Genomic DNA, 12,514 nt, shown 5'->3' on the forward strand with positions numbered 1-12,514 from the left:
AGCCATTGTCTTATAGAATTTAGCCGTAAGTCCATCTGGCCCTGGCGCCTTTCCTAGATTTGCAGATTGTATTGCCTTACTTATTTCCTCGTCAGTTACTTCACTATTCAACTTATTTCTCCAAGCTTCCGAGATTTCTGGAAGTTTGGTTTTCTCCAAATATGACGCTAGTGATTCTTTGTTTACTTCTTTTTTATTATACAGCTTAGCGTAAAATTTATAAAAGGCTCTACTAATGGTAGCCTGCTCCAAATACGTTTTGTTATCTTCGCAAATTTTATTTATTATCTTCTTTTCCCTTTTCTTCTTCAATTGCCATGCCAGGTACTTCCCAGGTTTATTAGCACCCTCAAACGCTTTTTGATTCAGTCTTTTGAGATTCCACTCCAATTCTTTATTGCTCATTGCTGTTAGCTGTTCTTGAAGTATTTTAATTTCCTGGTATACCTTCTTTTTCCCTGGTCTCTTTTTTAGCTGTGTTTCTTTGGCTTTTATTTTCTCCTCAATCTCTTGTCTTTTCTCCTCTTTCTTCTTTCTTGCTCTACCATTTAAGTCCATTAGTATGCCCCTTACAACCGCCTTGTAAGCATCCCAAACTTTATTGGTTGGTACTTCTTTATTCACGTTGTATTGTATAAAAAACTTTGTCTCTCTTCTCAGTATTTCCATATTCTCTCTTTCCTGTAACAAGTCCTCATTTATTCTCCATGCTTTCCTTTTTCTCTTTTTTCCAAATTTCCACATAATTGGGTTGTGATCTGAGCCTACCATAGGCATTATTTCTACCTCCTTAGTCCATAATGCTAAGTCTTTTGAGGCCCAGATCATATCAATTCTTGATAATGTAGAATGCCTTGCAGAATAAAAAGTAAACTGTCTGCTTTTAGGATATTCTCTCCTCCATACATCTTCAAGAGTCTCTTGTTGAATCAACTCAAAAAAAAGCTTTGGTAATAGTCCTCTTTTCTTTTGTGCCGTTGTAGTCTTTTTGTCTAGTTCCAAGTCTGTCACTCCATTGAAGTCTCCAGCAAGAATTATCTGGTCGTATGCAAGATCGTCTAAATGCTTCCTTAAATCCTCAAAGAAGCTTTCTTTTGCACCGTTAGGTGCATAAAGTCCGACTACCAACACTCTCTTTAAATTCCAAATACATTCCACTGCTACAAATCTAGCTTCCACATCTCTCATAACAAATTTTGGCTGTAGCTCCTCTTTTATGTACAACACCACTCCTCTTTTTTTCTTGTTGGAGGCCGCTACATATTCTTTGCCCAATTTTCCAGATTTTAAATATTTTACATCCTGCTTTCTGATATGGGTCTCTTGCAAACAAACAATGTCACATTTTTGTTTTAGTAGCCAGTGAAAAGTATTTTTCCTCTTATTCGGTGAGTTTAGTCCATTTACATTCCAAGATAATACTTTACACTCCATACTCATGATCTTGTTGGTAAGTCTTTTTCATTGTCCTTAATAAATCGCTCCATCTCTCGCTCAGATCTGATGCGTTTTTTGGCCCCTCCAAACTCAAAGGACACTCCTTCCGGTAACTCCCATCTGTACCTGATTTTCATGTCCTTCAAAATCTGAATTAGCACTTTATATTTTTTCCGGTCCAGTAACACTGATCTGGGCAATTCCTTCATTATAATAATCGTCTTGCCATCAATCTCCAATGGATCTTGAAACTGTTTTGTCACAATCCTCTCTTTCATATTTCGTGTTGTAAACTGCACAATCACATCTCTTGGTAGTTTCCTCTGGGTTGCTATTCTCGAATTCACACGGTATGCCACATCTAGGATAGCCACAACTTCCTCCTCCTCCTTCCCCAGGTACTCAGCCAACACCTCAGTCATCTGTTCTTGCGCTGACTTTCCTTCCACTTCTGGCAAGCCACGAAAACGTAGCTGCTTCTCCATATGTTTAGTTTCTGCAACTGACATTCTCCCCTTCACCAATCTCATCTCTGTTTGTTGCGTGTCTGCTAAATTCTCCATCGCGTCTTCTACTGTTTTAACTCTCTGCTGCGTTCCTTGTAATTCACTTCGTATTGTTTCCATACCTTTTTTCACTTCTGACAGCTCCGATTTTACTGTCTGTGTAACCTCTTTAACCTCTTTTATCAGCTCCAATTTCGTGTCCTTAAGTTCTTTAATCATATCTAAAAGTTTTTTGTCCAGGTTTTTATCCAGGTTTTCTATTGCCGATTGCCACTCTTTTTTTGACATCGTGGGGCTTGCTTTAGCTCGCTCCCACGAATCCGCTCTCTTCCTTAACTCCGTGGCGTAAAATTTAACGTTTTTCTATTTTAAATGTCCCGGTCTTCTTATAGAAATTAAGTTTTAAAGAGTCCAAAATGTCGGGCGTCTTTTCTCTATGGTTTCTCTATGATTTTGTAATCCAAGATGGCCTACTTCCTCTTCCGCTGAAGCCGCGACCCTTCCCCTTTCAAAAATGGCGATTCCCTACTTCCTGCCCTCCAGCAAGGGCCGCTTCTCTCCAGCCACTCTATTGTTATTACGCACTTCCTGTCTCCCGTCTTCCCACAGCAGATCTCGCGATGGTGTCTTTTTCTCACAGCTCCAAAGCCACAGGTATTCAAAACAATAGTCCCATTTCTTTAATAACTTCTTTAAACTTAGTCTCTTTTTAAATTCGATTCCTGCCGAGTCTTCCCCTCCTTTTCACTAGTCTGTTGCAGTTTAAAAATCTACTTTTTTTCCTCTCTGTTTTTATCAATCTGTCCCGTCTCAGAAGATAATGATCTTTACCTTCTCTTCACTTTTCTCGGGTTGTAATCGCTGTTTCGATTTTAAGTTCTCCTCTCAGCTTCTTCCCCCAATCGATGCTTGGGTATGTAGGTCTTATGCCAGCCGAATTGGCCCCAAAACTGCCGCAGAGATTATAGCCGACCCGTCGCAAGGTGGGACCTCAAGGATCGGGGGGAGACTCGCTGTGTAGAGCCCCCCCTCGTCCGAGATCTAGCTCACCCTAGGGTCTTGAGCGTTCTTTGCCTGCTCCCCGCCTGAGAGCAGTCGGCCGCGGGCTATTTTCACCCCGCCGGCCGGTTAAAACGGCAGTCCGGTCAGCTCCGCAAGTGGAGCTGCGTTAGACCTCCATGGATCCCAAACAGGAAGTCCAATCATCATCATCAATATCAATAACCACCACCAATTTATGTGCTGCCCTTCAGGACGACTTAACGTCCACTCAGAGTGGTTTACAAAGTGTGTTATTATTATCCTCACAACAACCACCCTGTGAGGTGGGTGGGGCTGAGAGAGCTCTGGAAGAGCTGTGCCTGACCCAACGTCACCCAGCTGGCTTCAAGTGGAGGAGTAGGGAATCAAACCCAGTTCTCCAGATTAGAGTCCTGCCGCTCTTTGCCACTACACTAAACGGGCTCTCTCCTGATTTGCCCATTCAGCTGCGTGTTCAGCTGCAGTAAAACATTCAAATACTGCATGCATCCTTCTCTACCACCCAGTTGTAGACTGGGTCAAAATCCAACTCAAGCCCTGAAAAAATGCACATGCCCAAATTTTGCTTTGAAACCCAATTTAAGGGCCATAGTAAACAAAAGAAAAATTAAGAACTTTTTGAACATCACCCACTGTGCTACAATCAGAGAAAAGTGTACATACTTGGTGTGTAAGTAAAACGTTGAGATTGGCTTTTTTTCCTCTTGCCATTGCAAACATAGAACTGGACCTGGACAGCAGTTGAAACCGCTTTGTTGTGGTATGGAGGAACTTCAAGAACAATTGTAGTCTGAATGGAAAAAATGAATACGCTTTATGTGAAAAAAGTTAAGGGCACACCTTCAGAAAACACTTTCTTCCTCACAAGCCACCACATACCCTGCTCATGTGCCATGCTGTCAAGAAAGAGTCACTGGACTACAGAACAGAGCCTTTTAAGTGGTGGTCCCTTTTTCCTTTTCATGAAAAGCCTGTTAGGCCACCAAACCACCGACATGCATGCTATTGCAGCCACCAGAGCCCAAACAACTCTGTCCCCTTGTCACCCGCCCGCAACACTATCATTTGTTATTTTTGCACAGCATCAACTAGGCCAGTCTGGGCTCTGACATTTCTCAGTTGAGCACTGCCTGGAAGATGTTAGCTAGAGTGAGGGGATGGGGAAGAAACAGAAGGCATCGACAGGAGCAGGATCTTTCCCCCTCCCGCCAGGTCCATCTCCCTTCCTCAGAGCCAGCTCCCGAGTTCCACAAACACATCTGCATATCTGCTAACCGATACGTCAATGAATTCCATTACTTTCCCTTAGTTATCACTGATTTCTAGCATAATGATAAGGTTACCCACATTTGTCAAGCTAATTATGAGGTACCAATATTAAAATAAAGACAACTAAAATTAAGAATCCCCATTTTAACGAAATCTCACCTCTTGGCTCCTCTCCCTAATTATTTTTCCTTCTACCTCCCACTGAGGCCGTCCATCTGGTAAAATAAAGTTTAAAGTGTCAAATTATTCAAAAATCATCCAGCTGATAAGGACAGATAAATAACACAGAGATAAATAACACACAAACTGCAAAAATACTTAATAGCCATTTTCATCTGGGAACAAGATATTTTTTTTACTGAAAGACATCTTCAATAGAGGTGCTGAGAAAAGGTGGAACAAAAGGTGAAGGGAGAAGAAAGAACTTGTACATGGCAGGAATCAGATGGCACAGAAAGGGCAGTGCCGTACAAGGGAGGTTTCAAAGAAGAAGTGGGGCAGAGTAGTTGCCTCAGCAAGCAATGCTGTTCTGGCACAGGGCGGAAGCAGTCCCAGAATTGCAGCAAGGAATAACTAAAGTAAGGCATACAGTGACAGGACGTTTCGACCCAGTTACAGAGATGGGTACTGATAGAATTCTAGTATCTACGGGCCAAGCTACAAGTGACGCCTGACACAGGCTGGACACTAGTCAACTTCCCTCAAATTTTGATGGGAAATGTAGGCGTCCTGGTCTTACAGTTTGGCTCTCTGACTGCTGTCCAACAGATTTTTCAACTGTCACTTATCCAACATTCCGCCAAGCTGCCTACATTTCCCATCAAAACTTGAGGGAAGCAGACAAGTGTCTAACCCGTGTCATTTGTCACTTGTAGTTTGGTCCTATGAAGGCAACTATTCTGGATCCTTGTGCATCCTGGCTACTAACATCTTGTAAAGACTGCATAAAGGTGTCTTTGATGCCTATCATAAATCAATCACTAGCTCAAGGCACCTTCCCTCAGCCTCTCAGACAGGTCGTCATCCACCTACAAGTTTAAAAAACTCATCTTTGGACAAAAATGATGTAGCCAATTATCACCCAATCTCTAATCAACCCTTTCTGGGCATCGGTTATCAGGCTCAATTCAAGGTCATGACTATCACATTCATGGCCTTGGCCCCTCATATCTGTGTGACCACCTCTCCTGTTTTGCCAAGGCAGCTTTGTTCATCTTGACAGGGCCTTCTGTAGATACCACACTATAGTTGGATAAAATCAACAGCTGCCCACACACGTGCTCTCTCTAAAATGGTTTGCCTGAGGAGGTCAGGAATGCTCCCACTCACTTGGCTTTTCACAAACTACACAAGACTAAATTATTCAGGAGGGCTTTCTACCCAGATTATAAGGGTGTGTCATAAGAAGTAGCTCAAAAAGATGCATTGGCAGGGACAGGGACTACACACTACACTGTTGGGTACTGTCTGCTAATGTAGACATGTGCCCACCTACTAGGGCGTTTCCATGTTGCTAAACATACCATGTAAATTAGTTATGCTTGGTTTAGAAAGACTTCATCGTTGTGCTTTCGCTTTATGCTTGTTTTCTTTTCTTTTTTTTGCTACCATACTCAATTGTATGTTTCTCTGAATGTTCTGACTGTTGTTTGTTACTGTGCTTTGCTCAGCGAATGTCCTCGCTGTTAATTATATTGTATTTTCACTTGTAGTGGGTAATCCGCTTTGGATCTCAGTGAGAAAGGCAGACTATAAGTAGCAACAACAACAACTAGGAGATGTAGAGTTAAAGGGCCACACTAGATGCAACATCTGCTGAAGTCAGTGAACGAACAGACCCACAGCTGGGCAAATGTGTTGTCCAGCCCATCCCATCCCCTGCCACAGCAGTTTTGGCTTAGGAAAATACTGTGTGGGGAGGAGACCGAAGCCTTTCCTATCTCTGCATCACACTCTCGTGCTAAATCAGATTGGGGGATCTTGGGAACATTAGTTCCCCAACGTCCTGTTATGTCTCTAGAGAGTTGGGTTGGGGAGCAAGAGCCAACTGGTGGCAGACGTCAAGTCTACCCTGCCCTGACAGCTACTTCACACATCACAAAAAAGCAAATCCACCAAGTGCCGCAAAAATGAGAAGTAGGCCCTTGCTGTGGAAAGGTCCTGCACCAAGTCTGAGAATATTTGGGTAAATGTGCATTATTCTTCTTTTTAAAGAGAGAGACACAGAGACAGAGAGAGAGCAGCACTGGAAACAGAGAGAGAGAAGCAGCAGCATTCGGAACTCCTGGGTTTATCCAATTTTCTGTTTTCTACCCGTACCTTCTTCTCAGCTTGGTTTAAAATCTGAGCTGCCATACACCTTAGGCTTAGAACACGGTCTGATGCCAGCTGAAGTCTTTTCCTTTTTCTCATCAGTACACAATTGCTTATTATAAAGGCTGCTGCTTGTGATTTCAATATACTGCTAACAGCTGGAGAAATGCACAGCTGCAATAAAGCAACTATACCATGGTTTTACGGATGGTGTTCTCGCATCAAGTGTATTCAATCACACGGATATTTTAGTGACAGCAGCTCTATATAATGTACTGAAAACATTACAGCTTTTCATACTTCAGCATCAAGAGGCATGTAAGATTACTTTTGGAGGGATTTTTAATTAAGTTTGTCTCTATGGGAGACAAACTGAGGAAAGGAGACTACATTATTTCTTCTTTCCAAAACTAGGGGAGGGGAGGGGGATGGACAAACTTCTTCTTTTCCTAACATCTTTAAGAATTAATGTTTTGGAGAACACCACAGATCAATGCTCCATGCAACTTGTACCTAGCTAAAAAGAGAATTTGGGAGAGAGTTTTTTTAGAGTATCCACTAAAGTATTATGAACATACGGGGCTGAGTTTATTAGATATTGTTCAACATCAGTCACACCACCTTAGTTCTTAAATTCTGATGCTACATAAAGGGCTGGGAACTAGCACAAGAAAGATACCAATATACTATATATAGAATTTAAACATGCATGCATAAAAATAAAAAACAAACCTCTCTCTACACCTGTGTTTTAGTGTACGGTATCAGTATCGTATTTATAAGGAGACAGGATGTGTTAGTTACAACATAAACATCTTCCACTATTCCACCAGACCTCAAATTAAGCCACGTCTTACTATTTAGAACAGATAAACGTACCTTGCCCTTTTTCAAGAAATATTATTTTTGATTCTGGAAGGAAGTTAGATCCAGTAACCGCCATTTCGTGCCCTCCATTTACTGAGCAACTGCTGATGCTGTATTTCTCTATCTGAGGAAGTTCTTGAGCTGATCTCTGAGCTTTGAGAAAAAGGGTATACAAAAATATGTAAGTATTCTGGTTGTTGTACCCATTCTTTCAAATTATGCCTAAGCAATAAGAAGCAAAAACTTCATTAACCTCTCTCTATAAAATATAGGTGCTGGACATAGGATTTTTCTCCCACTACAGATGCTAATTTTCTGCTCCTTACACTCCTGCTCTATCAAGCAAATGACAACATTATAGCTAGCTTCCTGACACTGATTTGGCAATACTGCTCCCATTCTCTGCTTGGATTATAAAAACTCCTACTTTTTCCCACTCCCGTCCTTGAATGTGATGAAGGAAGGTTTGACTCTTGAAAGCTCATACCCTGGAAATCTAGTTGGTCTCTAATGTGCAACTGGACTCAATCTTGCTCTTTTTTTTTTTTTTTAAAGAAAAACACCATTTTTTTAAAACACGCTAATTTTAAAATTTCAGGTGTAAGAGATTCACAATCAATATTACTTGCAGGGCTTTTTTCAGCTGGAAGGCAGTGGAGCGGAGTTCCGGCACCTCTTGGAAATGGTCACATGGCCGGTGGCCCCGCCCCCTGATCTCCAGAGGGCAATCTAAACTCCCCTCTGTCTGGAGATCAGGGGGCGGGGCCACCGACCCTTTTCACCGGTGATTTAAACTTTAAAAAACTCCACCCTTGTTCCAGCTGACCCAAAGTGACATCACTGTGCGGTCCTGAGTACCACTACCTCTTTTCCCAGAAAAAAAGACCTGATTACTTGTAACCTTTACTGTTCTTCCCATTCATATATAATGATTCTAAGTTACTACTACCCTGTCATACAATTTTTTGATGCAAATGTTATGGAAAAGTTTGTTTTGCAGCAAAGAGAAAAACAAAAACAAAAACAGGCAGACATATAGGCATCATAAAGCAGCATGAAAAGCCTTTATAAGAAAAATGTTAAAAATGTTACAAAGAACGTATCACCTTAATTCAGAAATAGACTTTAATGCTAATTAAATACAGTGTGTGAGAGTAATATGTGCAGTCAAGCTGCTTCTGACACATGGTGACCCTACGAATGAAAGTCCTCCAAAAGGTCGTATCATGAACAGACTTGCTCAGATCTTGCAAACTGGAGGAACTGTCTTCCTTTATCGAGTCAAGCCATCTCATCTTGCATCTTCCTCTTTTCCTGCAGCCTTTCACCTTTCCTAGCATTGTTGACTTTTCCAGAGAGTCTTGTCTTCTCATGACGTGACCAAGTACAATAGCCTCAGTTTTGTCATTTTAGCTTCTAGGGAGAATTCAGGCTTGATTTGACCTAGAATCCACTTATTTGTCTTTTGGGCTGTCCATGGTACCCACAAAACTCTTCTCCAGCACCACATTTCAAATGAATCAATTTTTTTCCTGTCGGCTTTCTTCACTGTCCAACTGTCACATCCACACATAGTAACAGGGAATACCATAGTGTGGATTATCTTGATCGCGGTCCCCAGAGAGATATCCTTATCCTTAAGGATCTTTTCTAGTTTTCTCATGGCTGGTCTTCCAAGTCTCAATCTTCTTTTGATTTTTTGGTTGCGCTCTCTCTTTTGGTTGATGATTGAGCCAAGGAATAAAAAAACCTTTATTTCAATTTCTTCACTGTCAATAAAATTGTGTAATTCTTGAACAGTCACTATTTTGTCTTCTTGATGTTCAGATGTAATCCTGCGTTTGTATTTTCTCTTTTAATCTTCAACAGAAATTGTTTCAAGTCTTCACCGTTTTCTGCCAGTAATATAGGGTCATCTGCATATCTCAAATTTTTAATATTTCTTCCACAATTTTCACTCCGCCTTCTTCTAAATCTAATCCATCTTTCCTTATATGTTCTGCATATAGGTTGAACAAATAGGGAGATAATATACATCCTTGTCTGACACCTTTGCCAAGTGGAAACTGTTTAGTTTCCCCATATTTTGTTCTGACCGCAGCCTCTTGTCTAGAGTACAGGTTGCGCATCAAAACAACCAGATGCTGTAGCACGCCCATTTCTTTTAACACCATCCATAGCTTTTCATGACCCACAACATCGAAAGCATTGCTACACTCTATGTGCAACTGAATCAACCTCCCCCCATCCATGGGCCATAATCAGTAAAGTTATAGATCACTGAAAATACAGTATAAACATAAGTTGTAAATCCTCTGACAGCAAATAAACATCTTTATACAAGTCTATTCTTGCCATGGTGCATTCTAACAGCATAAGTAACAAAAGGCATCTGTAATTCCATACGGTTTTTTTTTCTTTTTCAAGCTCCTGGTCACCTGCTTCATACTTCAGTCACACTCTGGTTTTCTCCTCAACGGGGAACCAAAGTGGCCCACGTCATTCTCCCCCCCTCCATTTTATCCTCCCAAGAGCCCTGTAAGAGAGGTTAGGCTGAGAGTGGCCCAAGGTCACCTAGCAAGCTTACGTGATGGAGCAGGGATTTGAACCTGGACCTCCCAAATACTAGTCTGACACTCTGACCACTATACAACACTCTCTCCCAATTTCAAAATTTGATAACAAATCTTAGAGATTAGAGTATGAAACTTCAGCTATTTGTAAGTTGGTTTAAGTATAGTTAGTGTTTACGCTTGAAATTCACTGCTTCTATAAACCACAATTTTGATTCTCTAAATAAACAGCAAAGGTATTTATAACTAGGAAAAAAACTTACAGCATTCAACAGGTATCGAAGCAACTTGGAGGGACAGGACTTTTCCACTAGGCTGTGGGATGTGTACCCGGAACACAAGTCGGACCCTTGTATTTTTCCTTCCAATATCTGTCTCACCCTTACGAAGTTCTATATCAGAATTGCGGAGTTTCAAAATGCCTGCACAATCAATACTGTGGAGAACCACAGGAAACACAGCAGCGTTACAAGCCATTTGTTACTCATTAAAAACAAGACATATTCTACAAGAAGATTTTCCTGTTTGGAAACTTGTCAAATACAAAGAAAACGGAAAAGTCACAGCCAATATATTCTTCTTTTGTTCATCCTGTACATTGCACGGCTGGCCTGTAGTCTAAGTGTGAAGTGATGTATTTATCCCCTTTCAACTTATGTGAAATATAAACTAACAGCAATTAACAGCCAAACAAAGGAATTCCTCTTCAGAGCTACGCTCCTCCCCCCCCAAAAGAAACTGGACTATATTTTCCTATGAATAATCTGGAAATGTTGTAGGAAAGTTTTTTTTAAAAAAAAAATCACTTTTGGTACGAGTAAAATGTTTTTTTAAGAAAATGCTTTAGTAATTCAAAATGCACTTTATGATGACTGTTATGTAATAGCTACAGCATTAGATTAGATGCTAATCCTATACAGCATATTCTCAAGGACATTTATTGTTTAAATTATTTTATTCACAATTAATAGGCTACAGAATTAGGGGTATGCAGGTAAAAAGTTATCCTTTTAATTCCGTATCAGAAAGGGCATGCTTATTGTTAAATACGTAGTATACTGTATCAGAAAGTCATTCCAAATAGACTAGAACAATACTCCTGATAATAAAAAGAAAAGTGGGCCCTTCCCTATACAAAATTTAAAACTTTTTTGGGGGGGGGGGAGACCCTAAGAGAAAGTTGTCAACTTACATCTGAGAGTCAGGCCTCAGCTCTTTAAAATTTTAAGGGGGCATTATTTTCTATGGGGGAAAACCTGAAGCCCAAAATTTTCATGCCCCCCACCTCCAACAGAAAAATGATACTTTCGCTCATTACTTCAAAATTTCCAGAAACTTTACACTTCTACTCTTTACTCCTCCATGCAAGCATTAGAAAGTGGCAGAATACTCCTATAACAAAATCATATCAAAGTATCTTCATATTGCACATTTTTAAATTGGTAAAATTAAATTGGGCACAATGTGCACGCACTCTTATTGCATCACAGGCTTACAGCAGAAATGACATGTTCGTCATTAGGGGCCATGACAAGTTAGAATGCCACTAATCCTTTGCATATATTAACTGTACAAAATCAATAAAATGTACAAATGTTTCTCGCTAAAACTGCACATACCTAACTACAAAAGGAGAACTTTATGCTTTTGCTACAACACTATGGTTCTTAAAGTGTTGCCAGTGGATGCAGTAAAAAATTATTGTGATTAAATTGGTTTAATCAGTTTATGAGGAAGAAACAAAATATTCTGCTCAGGTAGTCACATCTGGACACAGCAAGAGATTGGGAGCTTCACTAAAAGTTTCCCAAACCAAGACACTTCACATCAGGATCCCAAACCAGAATAATCCACACACAAAAGGAAGAGGGAAGTAACTTGAAGGCACCGGATTCATGCATGTTACAAACAGAAGCTTGATAAAAATGTCAATTCCGCTCTCAAGTAGCTGCCACAGCATCTTGTGGGATCCAAAGCACTGTACATAAAAAGCAGCATTAAAAAGATGACAGACTGCACAGGCTCTGCTGTGTATGAGCCAGGGCAACCAGGCCAGCTGGGGCAAATGGGAGAAGATATAACTGTCAGTTTATAGTAGCAAAAGATCCTCTTGCAGCCAGGCAATCTGGGAAATGATCTGCAATTACGGGATGGTTACTCTTTACTGCCCAGTGTGAAAATATCTCCATCTCTTTGATTTGGTAATGCCTTTCTAATGGATCAGAGGGTTCAGATCCACAAACTCACAGTAGTTAGTCTACCCTGGGACACGAGTGAGCTGGGCTCTGACAAAGTGCTGTCCCTTTGTCTTTGTGTGCACACATGCATGTGTGTGCACACATAAGACGGTGATGATGTACTCACCCAACAGTGTCCACACTGGAGCTGACATGCAGAAACCGTACGTTCTTCTTAACTAGAAACTATTACTTATTTTCCTTAAGCCTGTGCTTTAGTCCTGCACCTGTATCACCACAGGGTTGTTCTTTGTAATGATAAAGTTATTCC

The 12,514-nt window shown here is 40.8% G+C and overlaps 1 protein-coding gene across 1 annotated transcript in view; it reads right to left on the bottom strand.

The window, feature by feature from the left end:
- NFATC3 (nuclear factor of activated T cells 3) overlaps nucleotides 1–12,514 on the bottom strand; it is a 76,274-nt gene that overhangs the window by 23,133 nt on the left and 40,627 nt on the right. Inside the window, exons 5-8 of the mRNA XM_055000350.1 lie at nucleotides 10,270–10,442; nucleotides 7,446–7,586; nucleotides 4,413–4,468; nucleotides 3,648–3,774 (exon numbers count right to left, since the gene is read on the bottom strand). Of these exons, the coding sequence (XP_054856325.1) occupies nucleotides 3,648–3,774; nucleotides 4,413–4,468; nucleotides 7,446–7,586; nucleotides 10,270–10,442 (497 nt within the window). The remainder of the gene's footprint in view (nucleotides 1–3,647; nucleotides 3,775–4,412; nucleotides 4,469–7,445; nucleotides 7,587–10,269; nucleotides 10,443–12,514) is intronic.

This window comes from Eublepharis macularius, chromosome 16, assembly GCF_028583425.1.
Source record: "Eublepharis macularius isolate TG4126 chromosome 16, MPM_Emac_v1.0, whole genome shotgun sequence".
NCBI classification, from domain to species: Eukaryota; Metazoa; Chordata; class Lepidosauria; order Squamata; family Eublepharidae; genus Eublepharis; species Eublepharis macularius.